This window comes from Pipistrellus kuhlii, unplaced genomic scaffold, assembly GCF_014108245.1.
Source record: "Pipistrellus kuhlii isolate mPipKuh1 unplaced genomic scaffold, mPipKuh1.p scaffold_m20_p_56, whole genome shotgun sequence".
NCBI lineage: Eukaryota > Metazoa > Chordata > Mammalia > Chiroptera > Vespertilionidae > Pipistrellus > Pipistrellus kuhlii.
In genome coordinates, this window is record NW_023425558.1 from 261,274 (window position 1) to 282,460 (window position 21,187).

Sequence of the window (21,187 nt, forward strand, 5' to 3'; positions counted from 1 at the left end):
CATCCTTCAGCTGACATCAATGACCAACGGTGATGCTTGTTTCATCTCTCTCCTCCACTTCACATGTGAGCGGTCCTTGTTCACGGGCCCTGGGCAGCAGCCCCGCCGGCCGGGCTCCAGCCCTGTGATGGCAGCTAATGCTTGGGCATTGGCGGAGTGCCAGGTGCTGAGCTAAATGCTGTACATGGGTGACCATTTGAATCTAAAGCTTACAACCCACTTTTGGGATAGGTGTTGTCCCATTGGTATCTATACTCATGGGAACAGGTTCAGAGACATTGAGTAACATGCCCAAGGCCACACAGCTTAATGGAGGAGTCAGAATTTGAACCGGTTATGTCTGACTTGAGAGGGGACATTTTGTGCGGTTACCTATCGCAATGTGACCATGAGCCAAGTCCTAGAGTCAGAGTCAGCTTCCTCGGTGCCCCTCCAGATCCATCTCTGCCCCAGTCTGGTCAGTTAGGCAACAGAATGCTCACAGACGCTCTGGTGTTTCAAGGTCCTTTCTGATGGAGGGTCCAAATCTGTCTCCCTCTGACTTCCCCGTCAGGGTCAGCCTTCTGCCTTCGGGCCCTCAGACCCAGCTCCTGACTCACTCATTCACCAGGTATTGACTGTGTGCCTCCAATGTGCCTGGGACAGAGCGTAAACAAGACAAAGTCGTAGCCCTGGTGGGGTTGATATTTTATTTTTAAAATATATTTTAATTAATTTCAGAGGGGAAGGGAGAGGGAGAGAGAGATAGAAACATTAACGATGAAGGGAATCATGGCTCGGATGCTTCTTGCACGCCCCCTATTGGGGATTGAGCCCCAGGGCACGTGCCCTTGACCAGAATTGAATATGGGACCCTTCAATCTGCAGGCCGATGCTCTATCCACTGAGCCAATCTGGCTAGGACTGGAATTGATGTTTTAAAAGGAGACAGACATAAGCTCCATGTCGACAGTGACACACACACACACACACACACACACACACCCTGTCCCCTTCTAACCTCTCTGGTTCATTCCAGATTTCCAGATTCCACAGCCTTTGGAGAAGTCCCACATGAGGCAGGCACACAGAGCACAGGACCTTGGGGCTGCCTTTGATGACCCCACAAGGCATACCCTGGCTTGTTCCTGGGGTTCGGAGTGGCCACAGGTCTGCGTAACCCCAGAACTTCACTCTGTCCAAATCCTGGCAAAAACAGGAAAAGAAAATCCTGTTTCCACCTGCCATACACCACACAAGCAGACAGTAAGACACGTCCATTCTACTGGCCTCCTACCCTCTCCCAAAGCCAGACGCTCCTATCCCCCCTCCCCATTCCCCTCTCACCAACTAAGTCCTGCCTCTGCTTCCGCTCTCTCCTAGCCAGGGCCTCTGGGCACATCTGACTCAAGTCCATTCGGCCTTTCTCCAGCCCAAAGCTTGCCGGCATAGTCTCACTGTGCCCCAGACACACATATCTCAGTCCCTCCTCTGTTTTCAGTCCAGGCATGGCCCAAGCCCAGGAGTCAGCGCTGTTTCCTTAGCCTCCCACCCTTCCTCTGTACCTCCTCAACCTGACACATCTCTGGCATGGGAGAAGGTTTTGAGATAGTATCACAGGACACACACACACACACACACACACTTCCTTGTACCCTGAGACACTCCCTCTTTAGTCACTGACTCAGGACCCAGTGGAACAAAAGAAGTCATTGATTTCAGGGTCATAAACAACAGATTTGGAAGAATGAATGCTCTGATACTGAACTGATCAACTTACCACCCTCCACCAAGGGGAATGATGCAAAGATGAAGCGAGGGAAGACAGGAACGGCAGAAGTGTCAGAAAGGAGTGGAGAGGTCAGGGTGTTCCCAGGAAGAGCCTGTTGGCCTAACCGCAGCTGCAGTGTAGAAAGGAAGAGAACCAGAGAGAGGCTTGTGAGCACCCTGATCCTGTGCCATGTTTCTGGCTGGAACCAGGCCAAGGGCAAGAGGGAGCCTGGGAGTCAGAGTGAGCAGCCTCACAGAGTCCCTGGGCCTTGGGAGGGGTCAGGGCACAGAAGGAGGCTCCCCTAGCCACCAAGAGTTAAGTGATTTAGCATCAGGAGCTGGTAGAAGGAAAACAACAACACTGCACTAATTTGAAAAGATATATGCATTCCTGTGTTCACTGGGGCGTTGCTTATAATAGCCAACACATGGAAGCAAAAACTAGGTGTCTAGCGATAGATGAATGGGTAAAGAAGATATGGTGTGTCTTCATAATGGAATGTTATGTAGCGATAAAAAAAGAACAAAAGCTTGTCATTTGCAACCACGTGGATAGATCTAGAGGGTATTATGCTAAGTGAGATAAATCAGACAAAGACAAGTACCATATGATTTCACTTTCGAAGTGGCATCTAAAAAAAAACAGAACAGCTCTAGCTGGTTTGGCTCAGTGGATAGAGCGTTGCATGCAGACTGAAAGATCCCAGGTTCAATTTCGGTCAAGGGCACATGCGTGGGTTGCAGGCTCGATTCCCAGGAGGGGCGTGCAAGAGGCAGCCAATCTCATCATTGGCGTTTCACTCTCTTTCACCCTCTCCTTTCCTCTCTGAAATCAATAAAAATATTTAAAAAATAAATAAATATCTGGGGGGTGAGGGCATGTGTGTGTGGGGGCAATAGTAAGATATGTACACATATAATACCTTAATAAAAAAATGAAAATAAATGAAATGAAAAAACAAATGAATAAACAAAACAGTAAGACCCATAGATATAGAGAATAAGCTGATGGTTGCCAAAGGGGGGTGGTTAGGGAAGTTGGGGGAGGGGCAGAAAGCAACAAGTGCAAAGGCCTTGAAGTGGCATTTTTATTTTTTATTTTTTATTTTTGGGGAGTGAAAATATAAACTTGGGAGTATTTTATTTTTTATTTAAAAAATTTCTTTATTGATTAAGGTGTTACATATGTGTCCTTATCCCTCCATTACCTCCCCATCCCCCCCACTCATGCCCTCACCCCCCTGTTGTCTGTGTCCGCTGGTTAGGCCCATATGCATGCATACAAGTCCTCTGGTTGATCTCTCCCCTTCCCCCACCCTCCCCAAACTTCCCTTGACGTTTGATGGTCTGATCGATGTTTCTCTGTGAAGTGGCATTTTTTTAAAAATATATTTTATTGATTTTGTACAGAGAGGAAGGGGGAGAGATAGTTAGAAACATCGATGAAAGAGTCATCGATTAGCCGCCTCTTGCACACCCCCTACTGGGGATATGCCCGCAACCAAGGTACATGCCCTTGACCGGAATTGAACCCGGGACCTTTCAGTCCCCAAGCCGTCGCTCTATCCATTGAGCCAAACCGGTCTCGGCTGAAGTGGCATTTTTTAAAAAGAGCTGGCAGGCCTGGAGTGGCTCTGCCTTCGGGATGAGGAGGCACAAGATGCAACTGAAGGGACCAGGCGGACTTCCCCTGGGTGCCACGAGGGGCCAGAGGAGAGACCAGACACCCCTCCCCCAGCAGTAACATCTAGCCTTTGCGGAGGGCTCCCAACAGGACCCTTCAGGTGAATGAATCTCATTTAAATCTCAGAACCACCTGGTGAGGTCTATCCTTCCATTTTGCAGGTGAGCGAATTGAGAAGGGAAGACACTCACTCAAGGAATCAGCACTGAAGTGGCAGGGCAGGTGTTTCACTTGCTTTAAAAAACCCGCGTCACTAAGGCCCATTTGCATACAGTAGGTGCATGTGTTTTGAGTGTGCAGTTCAATGAGTTTAGCAATGTTTACATCCACGTATCTATCACCACAATCAAGATATTGAACGTTTCCACCACCCAAAACGCTCTTCCCAGCCAATCCCCACGCCCGTCCCATGCCCCAAGCAATCCGTGATTCGTTTTCTGATTCTATTAATTCAATTCGTCTTACCTAGAATGTCATAAAAATGGAATCATACAATATGTACTCTTTTATGTCTGGCTTCATATGTCATTTATTGTGAAGTTTCCAGTCAAAGTGTTTGCTGTTTTGTCCTATGATTGAGGTTTTAGAGTCCTTCATACATCTGGATGCCAGTCTCAAATTTGAAACATGTACTGCAAATAGTTTCTTCCAGTTTGTGGTTCACCTTTTCATTTAGCTAATTATGTCTTTCTAAGAATAGATTTGTATTTATTTCACACTTTTTTTTTAATTAAATATATATTTTATTGATTTTGCACAGAGAGGGAGAGAGATAGAAAGCTAGAAACATCGATGAGAGAGAGTCATCGATCAGCTGCCTCTTGCACACCCCCTACTGGGGATATGCCCGAAACCAAGGTACATGCCCTTGACCAGAATCGAACCTGGGTTCCTTCGGTCCCCAAGCTGATGCTCTATCCATTGAGCCAAACCGGTCTCGGCTTTATTTCACACTTTTAAAAATATGTCTATTGATTTCAAAGAGGAAGGAAGGAGAGAGAGAGAAACATCAATGATGAGAATCATTGATTGGATGTCTCCTATACGCCCCACACTGGGGATTGAGCCTGCAACTGGGCATATGCCCTTGACCAGAATTGAACCCTGGACTTTTCAGTCCTGTTCCAACTCAGCCTCAGGTGGGAAGGTATGCACAGGTGACTGGGGTTCCTCAGCCAGAAACTGGACTTATACGGGTTGCCCACAGTTCTTACTAAATTTGACTGAGCATAAACTAAAAACAAGAGACAAACATTGAAGATGCACGAATCACACGGTTTATTTACCAGAGTCCTGGTGGTTTCCAGAAGCCTAGGCAGGTCACCTGGAGATCCGCGCCGACAGACACTCACTGGACAGGAACGATGCCGGCAGTGCTTCGGCCACAGTGGAGGCCTCAGAGGTTTGGCTCCGGGCAGAATGACAGCGTGCTCGGGCAGAGCTTCACGCGGTATTTCGAACAGGAACAGGAAGGGAGCGAGAGTCACCGTCAGTGGAGGAGCATCAGGTGCCTCTAGGTTCCTTCTTTTATGGCCATTCTGGGTGTTCCCTGTTCCTTCTGGGTGTAACCAATGGGTCTTCAGTGTGTGTTATCGGGGGTCTCACAGACAGCATTCCCTGGCACATTTTTACTTGTTTACAACTTTAGAGATTAACACATGTTAGGGCGTTCACACTTGGGGTAAACTTGTCTACAATTTTAAAGATTAGCACCTGTTAGGGCATTCACATACACTCAGGGTTACAACTTCAAAATATGCACTCTTAAGTTTCAGAATGGGGTTAGTTATGCTAGGTTTAAATCATACACGGTAAACACTTCCACTTAAGTTTAAATCACACACTTATAACAAGCCCACAGGCTGACATTCTATCCACTGAGCAAAACAGCTAGGGCTATTTCACACTTTTTTTCCTTTGATGGCTCATGCTTACGTCTTATCAAAAGAAATCTCTGCTGACCCTTAGGTCACAAATTTTTTTCTCCTGCATTTTCATTAAGTTTTATTGTTATAGTTTAATGGTTTTTGTTTTACAGTTAGGTTTAGAATCAATATTTAATTACATATAGGCTACGAAGAATCAAAGCTCATTTCCCCCCCATATGGATGTGTCTGGCTATCCCAGCTTTATTTGTTAAAAAGCCTACTTTTTCTTCACTTGAATTCTCTTCACTTTGTCACGAAACAATTGACTATATATGTGTGGATCTATTTCTGGATTTTATTCTGTTCCATATATCTGTTTTGATATGTTTCTATTATGCTAGTATTACACTGTGTGGCCTCTGATCTCATTCTTTTTCAAAACTGTATTGGCTATTCTGGGTCCTTTGAATTTCTCTATATATTTTAGCATCAGCTTGTCAATTTCTATCAATAAAATCTACTGAGATTTTTAAAAATATATATATTTTATTGATTTATTTTTACAGAGAGGGAGAGAGAGGGATAGAGAGTTAGAAACATCGATGAGAGAGAATCATCCATCAGCTGCCTCTTGCACACCCCCTACTGGGGATGTGCCAGCAACCAAGGTACATGCCCTTGACCGGAATCGAACCTGGGACCTTTCAGTCCGCACGCCGACGCTCTATCCACTGAGCCAAACCGGTTTCAGCAAAAATGAATGTGTTTTTGACACTCTCTATATGGTGGATGAACCTTGAAGACGTTGTGAAAATAAAGGGAAACATCACTAAAAAAGGGGTCAGAAGGCCAGTAGGGGGAGCTCTCACTCAGTACCACTGTCGCTAAGGACAATAATGGTCATTTACAGACCCCAACAGAAAAGATGTACATTGCAGCTCCTACAGGAACTGCACCACCCCAGCTACTCAGGGAATGAGAACTTTCAGTTCCCTGAACGCTTCTTGCCTTTCTCCAATGGATTTTTGTTAAAACAACTCCTCCCAACTTCCTCTTTTTCTCTCCATAAAACAATGTTCCTCTCTTTTGTTTCTCAATTTGCCTATTTGCTTGTGGCTTTTGCTATAGCTTGCTTGTCCTGAATTACTATTCTCGGCACTTCCCTAGTAAACCCATTTGTGCTGGTAAAAATCCTAATGGCCCTTGGCAGAAAAGAGGTTCCCTACCCCTCCTCTAAGTCTTTTCTCAACTGATACACTTCCAGCCAGGCCTGCCCTGACCCTATTTAAAATGGCAACCTACCAGGGCTTCTGTCGTGAGTGGCACATTTAGAGCAGCCTGATTGCTCTACGTGCGGAATCGACATCAAGAGATTTCGGAAGCATAATTTTTTGGTACCTGGGCAGCTGGTGATCATTGGTCCTGGCGCCCGCAAAAAAAATAAAATAAAAATAAAAATAAAATAAAATGGCAACCTACCTGCCCATCTCCTTCCCCTGGTGCATTCTTTTTGGTTTCCCCACTTACCTCTCTTTAATATACTGAATAATTTACTTTATTTTATAGCTACTGTTTCTTACATACATCTTTTTCCTCCCAACCTCAAGAATGTAAGCTCCATGAGGGCAAGGTTCTTTACTTACTGATGCATTCCACACTCCAGGAATAGTGCCTGGCACATGGTAGGAGACTGTTAAACGTTTGTGGAATGTCTGAATGAATAATGTTGTGTTGTTCTGACAACACATAAACTTCACGTACAAGACGATCTAGAACTATCTTCAGTCCCCAAAAGTAGTCCCTTCACAGCCCCACCCGGACTCCCAAACCTCCCAGGCCTGACACACACACACACACACACTCACACACACACACACCCGCCCCCGCGGAGCATGCGCAGTTCACGCCCATCGACGCCTCCCACAGCCCCTGGGACTGAGGCCAGCCACCCCCAAAGCACAAACACAGTCACCCGCGCTGCGCCCACGTGACTGGCGTCGCACCCGGTGAGCGTCACGTGACGGACTCAGCTTTCCTCCAATCGTTGTGTACGTTGTGGAGATTCCACCCAGGACCCGGGCCGCGATGTAAAACGCCCCATTGTCCTGCCGGCCGGACGGGCCGTCCTCCCGCCCCCAGCGGGGCAGCGGGGCCTCTCACGGGTCCTCGTCCGGAGCGGCACCGGGAAGCCCGGGCCTGTAACGCGCTCAGACCCGGAAGTGACGTCTCCCAGAGGGGCCGGAAGTGGCAGTGGAGGGAGGGAAGATGGCGGAGGTGGTGAGTCCGGTGCCCGGGGCGGGGCGGAGGGAGCCAGGGGAGGTGGGTAGAGCCCGAGGACCCCCAGTAGCCGACCCTGGCGCCGCGCTGTCTCCCCAGGGGGAGATCATCGAAGGCTGCCGCCTGCCGGTGCTGCGGCGGAACCAGGACAACGAGGATGAGTGGCGTGAGTGACGTCGGGGGGCGGGGCCAAGCGACCCGAGGGCGAGGGGCGGGCGGGAGTCAACCGAACCCTCGGGAGGAGGAGGATTCTGGGGCGGGCGGGGCCGGTCCCCAGGAGGGCGTGGCCTGTGCGGCTCCGCGATGGGCAGGGCGGGGCTTGCAGAGGGGGTGGCTCTGGGTGCCCGGGGGCTGCCTGGTGCCGGGGCGTAGAGATCGGCTCGGGAGTGTGGTTCGGGGGAGGAGGGTGGAGGCTCATGGCCTGACCCTCTGTGGCCCCTGTGCTGTTCCGCAGCCCTGGCCGAGATCCTGAGCGTGAAGGACATCAGTGGCAGGAAGCTTTTCTACGTTCATTACATTGACTGTGAGTGGCGGGCTGGGGTTGGAGGGCCGCGGGGCAGAGGGGGGATGGTCTCTGGCACTCCTTCCTGAGCCGCCCCCACCGCTGCAGTCAACAAACGCCTGGATGAATGGGTGACCCACGAGCGGCTGGACCTGAAGAAGATTCAGTTCCCTAAGAAGGAGGCCAAGACCCCCACCAAGAACGGGCTCCCTGGGTCCCGCCCTGGCTCTCCCGAGAGAGAGGTGGTGAGTAGGTCCCCTGCTTCACCTCCTCTCCTGCCGCCGCCTCCTCTCCTCTCTCGGCTTCAGTGGTTCCTGGATGGGCTGGAGGCAGCACCCTCCCATCCTGGTTTCTGCTTACAAAGGATGGGGACCAAATCGCAGATGTAGCTTCCCGAGTCCAAAGGCTATTCCTGTGTCCTTGAGAGGGTGGGGTTTGATGATTCCACTGCCCTGCCCCATCCCACCACCATCCCCCCCCAGAGGAAGACCCTGGACCTATCTCTACAGCCGGCCTCCGCACAGGCCAGCGGGAAGACCTTGCCAATCCCGGTCCAGATCACGCTCCGCTTCAACCTGCCCAAGGAGCGGGAGGCCATTCCCGGCGGTGAGCCCGACCAGCCGCTCTCCTCCAGCTCCTGTCTGCAGCCCAACCACCGCTCCACGGTACCCTCAGCAATTCCAGGGACCTTGCTTTCCTCTCAGGTCCCGCCTTCTCTACCCTCTGACCCACCTTTCTTGGTTTCTCTCTGCAGAAACGAAAGGTGGAGGTGGTTTCACCAGCAACTCCAGTGCCCAGTGAGACAGCCCCCGCCTCAGTTTTTCCCCAGGTGAGCCCTCCAGACCACTTTTCTTTTCCTTCCTTCTCCTGCCTTCTGGGAGCCCCTTTCAAACGCATCTCACAGCCACTGCTGTTCCTGTCATCTCACCTACAGAATGGGTCAGCCCGCAGGGCGGTGGCAGCTCAGCCAGGACGGAAGCGAAAATCCAATTGCTTGGGCACTGATGAGGTGGGTCTCGGGAAGAGGGAGGCTGAGTAAAAAGGAAGGGACATAGACAGGTGGAGTTCAGTGGCTAGTTTAAAAATAAACCAGTGGTCTTGGTTTCTTTATCTGGAGAGTGGGGATTATGTAGTATAGCGGTTGGCAAACTCATTAGTCAACAGAGCCACATGTCAACAGCACAACGATTGAAATTTCTTTTGAGAGCTGAAAACCGACTTCCGTGAATGGGCCACGAAATTTCAATTGCACTGTATGTGCGCGCCTGCACGTGGTATTTTGTGGAAGGGCCACACTCAAGGGGCCAAAGAGCCCCATGTGGCTCTTGAGCCGCAGTTTGCCGACCACTGATGTAGTAACTCCCCCACCAGGCTGCTGTTAGGCTTGAACAAGGGAACCTGGGCGGCGGGGGGCAGGGGGAGCAGTGCTGTGAGCTGTGGTCTCCTGTAACGCAGTGTCTTCCCCGGGCCCCGGGCAGGACTCCCAGGACAGCTCAGATGGAATCCCATCAGCTCCGCGCATGACGGGGAGCCTGGTGTCCGACCGCAGCCACGACGACATCGTCACCCGGATGAAGAACATCGAGTGCATCGAGCTGGGCCGCCACCGTCTCAAGCCGTGGTACTTCTCCCCGTACCCACAGGAGCTCACCACACTGCCCGTCCTCTACCTCTGCGAGTTCTGCCTCAAGTATGGCCGCAGCCTCAAGTGTCTGCAGCGTCACTTGGTATGAAGGGGCCAGGTACTGCCCTACAGCACCCCCATCCTTCGCCACCCTGACCCGCCTCTCTCCCTCAGACCAAGTGTGACCTGCGCCATCCCCCAGGCAACGAGATTTACCGCAAAGGCACCATCTCCTTCTTTGAGATCGACGGACGCAAGAATAAGGTCAGTGACCGAGGCTCGGTGCGGAGTCCTGGGAACTTGGGAGTCTGGGGAAGTCAAATGCTTAGGAAAACACTGACCAGTCCGGCCAACAAGTTGGCTCACGCCATTTTTATTGAGTTCCCATCCTGCCTCTCCCTGAAGGGCAGGAGCTGGGAGATAAAAACATGACCAGGAATTAGACAGAAATCTGCTTAGAGCTCAGTCCATGGAGAAAGCAGACACACTGATTGCCACTTTTTTTTTTTTTAATATATATTTTATTGATTTTTCACAGAGAGGAAGGGAGAGGGATAGAGAGCTAGAAACATTGATGAGAGAGAATCATCGACCAGCTGCCTCCTGCACACCCCCCACCGGGGATGTGCCCGCAACCAAGGTACATGCCCTTGGCCTGAATCGAACCCGGGACTTTTCAGTCCGCAGACCAACGCTCTATCCACTGAGCCAAACCGGTTTTGGCGCCCACTCCCCCCTTTTTTTCAATGTTCATCCGAGTACATATTTTTTCCATTGATTTTTAGAGAGAGTAGAAGAGAGGGAAAGACAGAGAAATATCGATGTGAGAGAAACACATTTGATTGGTTGCCTCCTGCACACATATTGACTGGGGCTGGGTCAGGGAGGAGCATACATCTGAGGTATGTGCCCTTGACCAGAATCGAACCCAATGCTCTGTCTACTGAGCCAAACCGGCCAGGGCCCAGTGGCCACTTTAGATCTCCCCGGCTGTTAGGTGTCCTGAAGCAGAGGGTGCATTATTAGGACCCAGAGGAGGCAGTACCAAAGCTTCCCAGAAGAGGTGACTTTTGAGCCTTGACATGAAGGACGAGGTGGTAAGGGACCCCCAAGCTGTGGAGTTCTGAGGGGCAGGCATGTGAGGGTAGGTGTGAAGGGCAGAGGATGAGGGGAAGCTGTTACAGGGACAGAGCTCCGGAGGTGGGAGTGAGGCAGGGGGGAGAGTTGGGGACTAAAGCTTCCAGCCTGCTTTAGTCTGGTTGTGGGGAGGAAGAGAGGCACCGTTGAGAGACTCCCCTGTTTCTGGGGCCCAGAAGGTGGTGAGGGAGGCAGGCACCTTGCCTGGCAGTGGGGAGCTTGAGAGGAAGAGCCGCTTTACCTCTGTTCTGTGTTAAGGGTGAACATGGCATCCAGGTGGCAGTGCCCAGCATGTAGCTAAAAGCTATGTCTGAAGTGCAGAATAATTGTGTACAGAGGTAAAAGAGCAAAAGCAATAAGTTTTTTGGGCAGGGGGCTCCTAAGGCTATTTTTTAAGTTCTAGAATGCCTTACCTCAGTTTAGACTGAGTCAGTTCCCAAGAGGTGTGACTGTAGGCAGAAGAGTTGTATTTTTGACAGCCAGACTCCTGTCACGTGGGCAGGGCTTCTCTCATAAGCCTCGTCAGCCTTCCTGGGTGCGCGTCAGCCTGTTGGCTGCTGACTACAGCACCGGGCAGTGCGGCCCCCAGGGCTGACTCGGTGGAGGCTGTCCGGGGCTGGTCCATGGGCTTCACACTGCAGAGTGGCCCTGCCCGATGGAGTCGGGCCTCAGGGAGGAAGGCGTGCCACCCGTCAGCTGGGCCACAAAGCAGCCCCGGTGGCCATGCTGGGATCAGGGTGCCCGGAGCCCTGACAGGCCTTTCCCTTCGCAGAGTTACTCCCAGAACCTGTGTCTTCTGGCCAAGTGCTTCCTCGACCACAAGACCTTGTACTACGACACAGACCCTTTCCTCTTCTACGTCATGACGGAGTATGACTGCAAAGGCTTCCACATCGTGGGCTACTTCTCCAAGGTGAGCACCGCCCGCCCCTCCGCCCGCCTGCCTGGGCCGGTCCCGCCCTCACACCCACTGCCGCTCCCCAGGAGAAGGAGTCCACAGAAGACTACAACGTGGCCTGCATCCTGACCCTGCCTCCCTACCAGCGCCGGGGCTACGGCAAGCTGCTGATTGAGTTCAGTGAGTACCTCAGCTCACGGCCGGGGCTGGGCCAGCCCGGCACCTCGGCCAGAAATCAAGATGGGACTCTTCCAAGATTCTTTCATTCTCAGGTTCACTGCCACGGTCAGCTGGGGTGGCATCTCAGGATTAGGTTCTCAGCCCCTCACTGCTCCTTGACCAAGGCTCTAAGCATCACCCACCTCTCCCCAAATTTGACTCACATTCTGCCCAGGGCCATGAGCTGAAGCCGAGTGAGCCACTGCTGCTCATCCCTCTGCCTCGGTGTTGTCCTGCAAGTTCCGGGATGAGGGCCAGCTGTTTTCGGAGCTTGGTAGACAGATGTTCAAAGTGCTGCTCATTCAGCAGAGATGGAAACTGGTTGCATGGTTATGGCCCTGTCCAGTGTCTTAAGCCCAGAAGGGACTCTGCCCTCATCCCTCATGAACTCTTCAGTGTCCCCTCCGATCCCAAGTCTCCCTTCTGCTGCCCAGCCTCCCTCTCCCGTCTGTTCACTCGCCATTCACTGAGCTGGAAGGTGGGGAGGGGGCCTTAGCTGTTCGGGAAACCAGGCTGGACTTGACCAGGTCGTGGCCCGCTTGGGAAATGTTATTGGTAGAATGATGCGATGGGGCCCCATCTTTAGAAGCCCTCAGCCTGGTAACAGGTGATGCTTAACGAAGCCCTGGAGGACAGGCCTCAATGGAGAGGGGTGCAGGCAGGGCTACCAAGGAGGGTGCTCAGTTTGGCAGTCAGGGTGGGAGGGTGTGAGGCCAGTGGACCTGTCAGGACTTGACACGCACCATGACCCAGCAAGGTTAAGTAGGAGCCCGGTGTGTTCCGTCCTCCGTGCTCTCTCTCCAAACACGACCCTATCTGCCCTCCACACCGGCTTCCTTGGTGGAAGTCGTGCGGTTGGGCAAGAGGGCCAGACTGGCTGACAAAGATGAACCGAGAGCAGGGAACACAAAGTGCTTATGACTGAGGATGAGGAAGAGTGATGAAGACTGCCCAAGAGACGTGAGGCCGTGCAGGGCTTTGCAGGTCTGAGTTCTCACCAGGAACCGCCAGTGCCAGCTCAGCAGGCCAGAGGGCAGAGCAGTCGAGTGGGAGGGAGCTCCAAGAGGGAGGACTGTCTTCCCTGAGTGGGAAGCGCTTTGGTGCTCCTTGCACCCTCACAGCCACCTGGTCAGCCCAGTCTCCGAGCTGCTGCGGCTCAGGTCACAGCTCGGGAGCGCGCCTCCGGCCTGGCCCACAGGTGGGGTCGCTCTGCTTCCCTCTTCGCACACCCAAGTACAGGGGGAGTGTGGAGCGACACGGAAATCGGAGACTCTTCTTTCTAGAAGCCGTTTTCTCTGCCTCCCCGCACTCCACCTCTACACTCTTACCCTAACCCCACCACCCTCCCGCTTAGTGCCTCCAGTACCCGCCACTGTGCTTGGCACACAGGTCATGGTCCTTCATGAGGAAACAGGCAGAGCAGACAAGCCCCGCCCTGTCCCAGACCACCCCACAGCAGGGCCTGAATGGGAAGCGGGCACTCTGCCTCAGCGTGGTTATATGAAGCTGTGGCCCTGTGCTCATTCTCTCCCTCCCCGATGCTTTAGGTTATGAGCTCTCCAAAGTGGAAGGGAAGACGGGGACCCCTGAGAAGCCCCTCTCGGACCTTGGCCTCCTGTCCTACCGAAGCTACTGGTCCCAGACCATCCTGGAGATCCTGATGGGACTGAAGTCTGAGAGCGGGGAGAGGCCACAGATTACCATCAAGTGAGCCTGGCCCACCTACGGGGGTGCATGGCCTGGCCTGGGTGCTCCCAGCCTCTCTCCCCCTGAGCCCCTGGGGCAGAGAAGGGCGCGGGACCTGACCTTTGTCCTCCCGCAGCGAGATCAGCGAGATCACCAGCATCAAGAAGGAGGACGTCATCTCCACCCTCCAGTACCTCAACCTCATCAACTACTACAAGGTAGGGGGTGTCAGGGACAGGCGCTGGAGGTGCAGAGGGCTCGCCCCGCGCGCTGACCGGCTGTCCCTTCCCGCCAGGGCCAGTACATCCTCACGCTGTCGGAGGACATTGTGGATGGACACGAGCGGGCCATGCTCAAGCGCCTCCTCCGCATCGACTCCAAGTGTCTGCACTTCACTCCCAAGGACTGGAGCAAGCGGGGCAAGTGGTGACCAGGCTCAGCCGTGGGAGCGCCCACAGCACGGCAGGACTGGAGCTGACGGTCCCTCCCGCCCACAGGGCTCCCTGGGGGACAGACCAGGCTGAGGACAGTTCCACAGGAGAGGGCCGGCCTGGCAGGGGCTGGTTGGTGCCCAGCACCAAAGTGAGCTCAGGGCTCAGGCCCCCTCTGCGCCCAGGCTGGCTGTGAACCAGGGGCCAGAGGGAGCCAGGCAGACGTGCGCAGTGAGAGGGGAGTGGGGCACTCTGTACAGAGGTTGGTGGCTGTAAAAAATTTGTAAAGTAGGAGTGGGGGTGGGGTGGGTATTGGTTACAAAATTCTGGCCTCTCGCCCCAGTACCCGTCCGGTCCCTGTATCGTCACACACGCACACACACACCCCCGCGTCCCCTTCCCCCTGTAATAAACTGTTTCTATGGGCCAGAGCCATGAAATGTTCTTGTGGGAGAAAGAGCAGCTCCAAAGTGTGGGCAAACACGGATGCTGTGCGAGCTTTTATTGGGGTGGTGGACTCGGTGGATCCAAGGTGGAGAGCTGGTGTATTGGGTGACGGGATCAGTGGTTTCCAGTTTCCCGCTCTGGTTCTCAGTCCTGCGGCACCTGGGCATGGATCTGCAACAGGAGCCCCTTTCACCACCGGGCTTCTGAGGTGGAGGGCTGGGTGGTGCAGTACTCTGGAGGGACCCAGCTCCTCAGAATGATGGCCCCTTCCACGCAGGACAGAGAGGGGTGGTGGGGGAGCCACACAGCCCTGACCCAGTCTAACCTTCCACTTAGAGCCAGGCTCCAGCAGCCCTAAAGCCCAAGGCCACCGAGGGGCAGGATTCTAGGCAGCCCAGTGAATACACGGAAGCCTGAGACGGGAATGGATGGGCCTGGGAAGAAGCGGGCCCGTATGTCTACTCACCGCTTCCGCGAGGCCGGGCCAGGCCAGGGCCGCACGCACTTTGGCATCCGGGCCGGGGGTGGTCTCCAGGCCCCACAGGGTGAAGCGGCTGAAACTGGCGGAGGCGCCAATGAAGCGGTCCTGGGGGAGGCCGGGCTCAGCATGGGGCCGCCGCTCCCGCCCGCACCCCCGCACCCCCGCGGCCCCTGTGCTCACGAAGTCCCGCTCCAGCGCCTCCGGGGGCTCCACCAGCTCCTGCTCCTCACGGTCTGATCCCGCGGAGAAGTCCTGCTTCCCCACCGGCTTCTCCTCCATCACCATCACGTAGCCCAGCAGGCCGGGCGGCACCTCCACCTCCTCGCCCCGTAGACTGCGGCCCCGAAACGACACTTGGAGTCCTGAAGGAGGTGGTCGGGCCTCGGTGAGGGCCTGGTCCATGCCCCGCAGGGCAGCCCCGGTGGCGGCTCTCCCGCCGCCTCCGGTGGACCACGGTTCCCAGGAGCCCTCGCGCCCGTCCTCGCCGAGGAGAGCGCGGCGCCGGCGCGGGGGCTACCGGGAGCCGTAGTCCAGCCGCGAGCGCTCACCGTCGGGACCCTGACGGATGGCCGGCGTGAAAAAGCGCTCCACGGGGGCCGGCCGGCTAACCCCGACTTCACAGGGCAGAAGGTGCAGCGTGGCAGGCGCGGCGTCGCGCAGAGTGATGGGGCGCAGGTGGATGCGGTGCTTCTCCACGTCTATCTCGTCGCCGCTGTCCATCCTCTGCCGGGTTTCCGTGGCCAGAGCTGGCGCGTAAAGTGCGCGAAGCCTGTCGGGAACCCTTGGACAGTCAGCGCAGAGCCTCCTGGGAAGCGTAGTCTTTCCTGACTTTTGCAAGTCCCATCTCCCTCAGTTTAAGTCCCAGTTTTGTTTTTCTTCTTGAAAATTATTTCTTCTCTTTTTAAAACATTTATTGCCCATCTGGTGTGATTCAGTGGTTGAGCTTTGACCTATGAACCAGGTCACAGTTCCATTCCCAGCGCCAGGACATTCTGGAGTTCCGGGCTCAGTCCTCAGTAGGGGCCGTGCAGGAGGTGCCCACTATGATTCTCATCATTGAAATCAATAGAATCGTTTTTTAAAAATTATTTACTTATAAAAAATAAAATAAATTTAAAAATAAAATTATTTTAGAGAGGAAAAGAGAAAACAACAATAACAACAACTTGTCGCTCCACCCATTTATGCATCTATTGGTTGATTCTTGTATGTGCCCTGACTCAAACAAAACCTTGGCAACCTTGGTGTATAAGGACTATGCTCTACCAACTAACATACCGGGACAGGGCCTTGAAAATTTTTTCAATGGTGTATTTTTATTTTGATAAAAATTTGTTTTCTATTACAGTTAACATACGATATTAGTTTTAGGTGTAGAATGGTACATTCTTATTTTTAAAAAAATTAAAGTTATTCCAAAAATATATTTTTTATATTGATAGGGAGGTTCTTTTAAATTTTACTAGGGATATCAGCTCTTCCTCAAATTAATTGAAGATATTTTATATTAATTTGTGGTTTGTCTTCCAAACCTGTGTATTTTTATTTTTATTACACAGATGAATTTATTTTGTACAGTCAAATTTACCAATCTACCAATCTTTTATTTCTAGGTCTTTTAGTTTTCACAATACTTTTTGGGTTTCTTAACTCTTCTCTAATATTTATTTGTATAGCTAAGTTCTGTCAAGTTCTCTCAAAAAACAAACACATATGAGCTGATGATCAAGATTAAAATTGCATTTAATTCATTGATTTGAGAGAGAAAAAAACATCCCCAGACATCGGGAGCTGGCCTTGGTGTTCTGTGAACATGAATAATTCCATAGATTATCAGACAAGGTCATGAGGGACCAAAAGAAAAACAAGGTCGCTCTGTAATCACGTGAACATGGACAAAGGCAAGCATTGTCCAAACCACAAAAATGACGAAACATCCCTCTATTGTGGATTATATGTGATTTGCTTCTTTACCAATTATAGCGTTAGCCGCCATTTAGTGAAGATGTCAACATTACTATCTCATAGAAATACTTCCACTCCTAACAGCATCCAATCCAGAGAAAAGCTTCCTTAAACCCTCCCCCAAATCACCTAACACATGCACAGACCCTAAAAATCCTTCTAACGCCCCCTTATTGAGATGCCCCACAGTGTAAGAGTAATAAACCCATTCATTCAGCTACAGACGTGTTCCTGGTGGTCTTTGGCTGGAGAGTATTGACAGATTAATTTAGAGAATCTTTTTTAGTTTTCTATCAAGAATAAGATACATAACCCTGGCTGGTGTGGCTCAGTTGGTTGAGCGTCATTCCATGCACCAAAAGGCTGCCAGTTCAATTCCTGGTCAGGGCACATGCCTGGGGTATGGGCTTACTCCCCAGCCGGGGATGTGCAGGAGGAGGCAGCCAAATGATGTTTCTCTCCCTCCATCTCTCTAAAATCCATTTTATTTTATTATTTTTTTTAAAATATATTTTATTGATTTTTTTTGCCCCCCTCTCCCTTCCACAAATCCCCTCCCTCCCCAGAATTTTGTGTCCATTGGTAAAATCCATTTTAAAAAGTTTAAAAATAAGATACAAAGTACCAATTACAACTTTTATGTCTGTACAATTGAGGTTTTCTTAATACAAAATAGCTTTTATTTTTTTAAAGTGTTTTAATTGATTTTTACAAAGAGAGGAAGGAAGAGGAATAGAGAGATGGAAATATCAACGAGAGAGAAACATCATCAATAGGCTGCTTCCTGCAAGCTCTGCACAGGGGACGGAGCCTGCAACTCCGGCACGTGCCCTGACCAGGAATCAAACCAGCAACCTCTTGGTTCCTGGCTTGATGCTCAGCTGCTGAGCTACATCGGCTGGGCAATAGTTATATATATATATATATTTTAAATATATTTTATTGATTTTGTACAGAGAGGAAGGGAGAGAGATAGAGAGCCAGAAACATCGATGAGAGAGTGTCATCGATCAGCTGCCTCTTGCACACCCCCTACTGGGGATATGCCCGCAACCAACGTACATGCCCTTGACAGGAATCGAACCCGGAACCCTTCAGTCCCCAAGCCGACGCTCTATCCATTGAGCCAAACTGGTCCCGGCTATATTTTAAAGTGTATTCCCAGATCTTTTTTTCCATTTTACCTTCTGATTATTTACATACATAGGACAGGTTGGCAGACCTCACATATGATCTCTGTCACAATTGCTCAACTTTGTCATAAAAACAGCTATAGACAATATGTAAATGAATGGGCATGGCTGTGTTCCAATAAAACTTTTTTAAAAATATTTTTTTATTGATTTCAGAGAGGAAAGGAGAGGGAGAGATAGAAACATCAATGATGAGAATCATTGGTTGGCTGTCTCCTGCACACACCCTAATGGAGACCGGGCATGTGCCCTTGATTGGAATCGAACCCAGGACACTTCAATCCGCAGGCTGACGCTCTATCCACAGCCAAACCAGCTAGGACCCAATAAAACTTTATTTGCAAAATCCAGCAGCGGGAAACCAAAGCATTTGGGTGACTCACTTTATTGCAATATTCACTTGATTGCGGTGGTCTGGAACCAAACCCCAATATAGTCAAGGTTGCCTTATTTCGTGTCACTCAAAGAACTTGTCCATTTATCAGATTGGAGGCATAGAGTAGTTCATAATACTTCATTATCCTTTTGGTTTTTAAAAAAATATATTTTATTGATTTTTTTTACAGAGAGGAAGTGAGGATAGAGTGTTAGAAACATTAATGAGAGAAAAACATCAATCAGCTGCCTCCTGCCCGCTCCCCACAGGGGATATGCCCACAACCAAGGTACATGCCCCTGACCGGAATCAACCTGGGACCTTTCAGTCTGCAGACCAACACTCTATCCACTGAGCCAAACCGGTTAGGGCTATTTCATTGTCCTTTTAATGTCCATGGGATCACTAGTGATGACCCGTCTTTCATTTCTGGTATCAGTAGGCTTCTTGGAATGGGTCCAGAGTGGAATAACTGTCCTGTGAATATTCACCAAAGAGCACCTTCTGCAGGTAGAAGGCATCATTTCCTTCCCAAATCATGCCTATCCTTGCCCAAAAGCTCATGAAAAGGCTGTAATGGGAGGTGCTGGCCAGGTAGCTCAGTTAGTTAGAGCATTGTCCCAATACTCCAAGGTTGCGGTTCAATCTCCAGACAGGGCACATGCAAGAAGTAACCAAGGTCTTTCCTAGCCAATGTAAGCCCCACACACATATCATTTAAACATGACACACAGAATGAAGAACAAGATGCATCTTCTTAAACCTATAAAATAAATATTCTGCTACTAAAATGATATACAAATGAAAAACAAAAAAGTGGCCAATAAATACATTGAGTGGAACAACATATCGATGTTTGTCTCTCTCTCCCTTCCTCTATCTCTCAAATCAATACATTAAAATTTTAAAAACTATTTTAGTATATTTTTATTGATTTCAGAGAGGAAGAGAGAAAGAGAGCTAGAAACATCAATGATGAGAGAGCACGGACATGGCTGCTGCTGGAGGACCTTGGGTACCAGACAAGCTTGAAGACGTTGTCTAGTCAGCACACAGGAGGAAGTTTGAAAAAGCCCTTCTGCGATGGCTCCCCTGCGCCCTCTACCGACAAAGCTGAGTAATGCGCCAGCTGACGAACATAAAGGGTCCAGGCCCATTTTCAGAGTAGGCAATAAGGAATGAATTTGGAGCTGAGAGGCAACTACTCAGCCACCAGTCAGCTTATCTTACTTTCATATTTCCCTCTCCCTTCCCTCATGCTTTTTAAAAAATATATATTTTATTGAATTTTTTCAGAAAGGAAGGGAACGGGATAGAGCCAAAAGCATGGATGAGAGAGAAACATCGACCAGCTGCCTCCTGCACACTCCCCACTGGTGATGTGCCCACAACCAAGGTACATGCCCTTGACCGGAACCGAACCCGGGACCCTGCAGTCCGCAGGCTGACGCTCTATCCACTGGGCCAAACTGGTTAGGGCTCTCATGCTTTTCTTAAAACTATTTTTTAATTTACTTCAGAGAGGGTGAGGGAAAGAGAAACATTAATGAAGAGAATCTTTGTTCGGCTGCCTCCTGCACACTCCCTACTGTGAACTGAGCCTGCAACTCAGGCAGGTGCCCTGGGTCATGGGCCAATGCTCAACCATGAGCCACATCCACTGGGTCTCCCATGTTTTTAGTGATATTGTTACTACTTCACAATGATATATGACCTATTTATTTACCCTCACGCCCACCTTTCTTTTAGTCCTATATCATATGTTTATTTATTTCCTAGTTTTTTTATTTTTTTAAGGTTGCTTTTTTAAATTAAATTATCAATATTATCTGTGTACATATTTTAACATTGCCCCCCCATACATACCCTCCCTCCCCAGAGTTTTGTGTCCATTGGTTGTACTTATATGCATGTATACAAGTCCTTCGGTTGCTAGATCATATGTTTAGATCAACACACGCACACACATGCTCATATCTCTTGGTTGGATGAAGTGCATTCTCTATCACATTCCCTTATGGGTGCATAAATACTTGCTGAAAAACACAAAACTGTTTCCTAAAGCCTTGACACTTGGAAGGACAATCCCTGCGAATATAAAAACCTTGGTTTACCCTTAAATGTTTAGAAGATGCTGCTCCAAACGCCATGTTACTTTGTATGTGCCATTTTGCCTTTCTAAGTTATTTGATCTTCCTGCTTGGAGATCTTGGGTATTTTTGTTGGAAAAAAAATTGAAAACTAATAGTTTTATGAGGATGCCTCAAAGTTGACTGTTCTGAGTTAATTTTCCAAGGTTCCCAGCGGGCCCCTTGAATGTGCAGATTCTTCTTCCTTGGAGAGTTTTTTAGAATGCAGCGGTAAATACCGCTGTGGTTCAGCGGTTAGCTTTTCTTCAGGGACCCTAAATGCAAATGTGACTCCTTCTTTGACTATCTTCTGTTTTCATGATTTTCTTATGATCCCTTGAGACTCCTTCGTCTCACTTTCATTCTCTTGTTTTTGTATTTCTTCAATGCCCCTTATTATATTTTGAGTCTATTCTTCTTTGGGCATCTTGTAATGGAATCTTTATTTCCAGATACTTTTGTGTTTCTTTTAAAAAATATATTTTTATTGATTTCAGAGAGAGAGAGGAAGAGCTAGAAAC

At 50.3% G+C, this 21,187-nt stretch overlaps 2 protein-coding genes and 1 non-coding gene across 8 annotated transcripts; 2 read left to right on the plus strand and 1 right to left on the minus strand.

The window, feature by feature from the left end:
* The first annotated feature begins 6,600 nt into the window (after positions 1-6,600).
* On the plus strand, positions 6,601-6,734 carry LOC118706993. The gene has a single exon (XR_004984169.1). It is a non-coding gene; the product is annotated as a U11 spliceosomal RNA (small nuclear RNA).
* A 543-nt stretch (positions 6,735-7,277) lies between these two features.
* KAT5 (lysine acetyltransferase 5) lies at positions 7,278-14,452 on the plus strand. Of its 6 annotated transcripts, none has more exons than XM_045573756.1 (14): positions 7,503-7,578; positions 7,678-7,744; positions 8,033-8,101; positions 8,189-8,325; positions 8,563-8,745; positions 8,835-8,909; positions 8,985-9,089; positions 9,559-9,807; positions 9,879-9,968; positions 11,614-11,754; positions 11,826-11,919; positions 13,506-13,665; positions 13,781-13,862; positions 13,940-14,452. In XM_045573756.1, exons 1-14 carry the CDS (start codon positions 7,567-7,569, stop codon positions 14,072-14,074), a joined length of 1,599 nt encoding a protein of 532 aa, XP_045429712.1. In that variant the 5' UTR covers positions 7,503-7,566; the 3' UTR covers positions 14,075-14,452. The 6 variants fall into 6 exon arrangements, with proteins under 6 accessions (XP_045429713.1, XP_036272443.1, XP_045429712.1 ...); XM_036416547.2 differs by having other exon boundaries at positions 8,590-8,745; positions 9,015-9,089; positions 13,940-14,448; XM_045573757.1 differs by lacking the exon at positions 8,563-8,745 and having other exon boundaries at positions 7,278-7,578; positions 13,940-14,450.
* A 110-nt stretch (positions 14,453-14,562) lies between these two features.
* On the minus strand, positions 14,563-15,768 carry RNASEH2C (ribonuclease H2 subunit C). The gene is made up of 4 exons (XM_036416596.2): positions 15,552-15,768; positions 15,184-15,365; positions 14,989-15,108; positions 14,563-14,693 (listed from the first exon to the last, which is right to left on the minus strand). Exons 1-4 carry the CDS (start codon positions 15,721-15,723, stop codon positions 14,667-14,669), a joined length of 501 nt encoding a protein of 166 aa, XP_036272489.1. The 5' UTR covers positions 15,724-15,768; the 3' UTR covers positions 14,563-14,666.
* Positions 15,769-21,187: the final 5,419 nt, after the last annotated feature.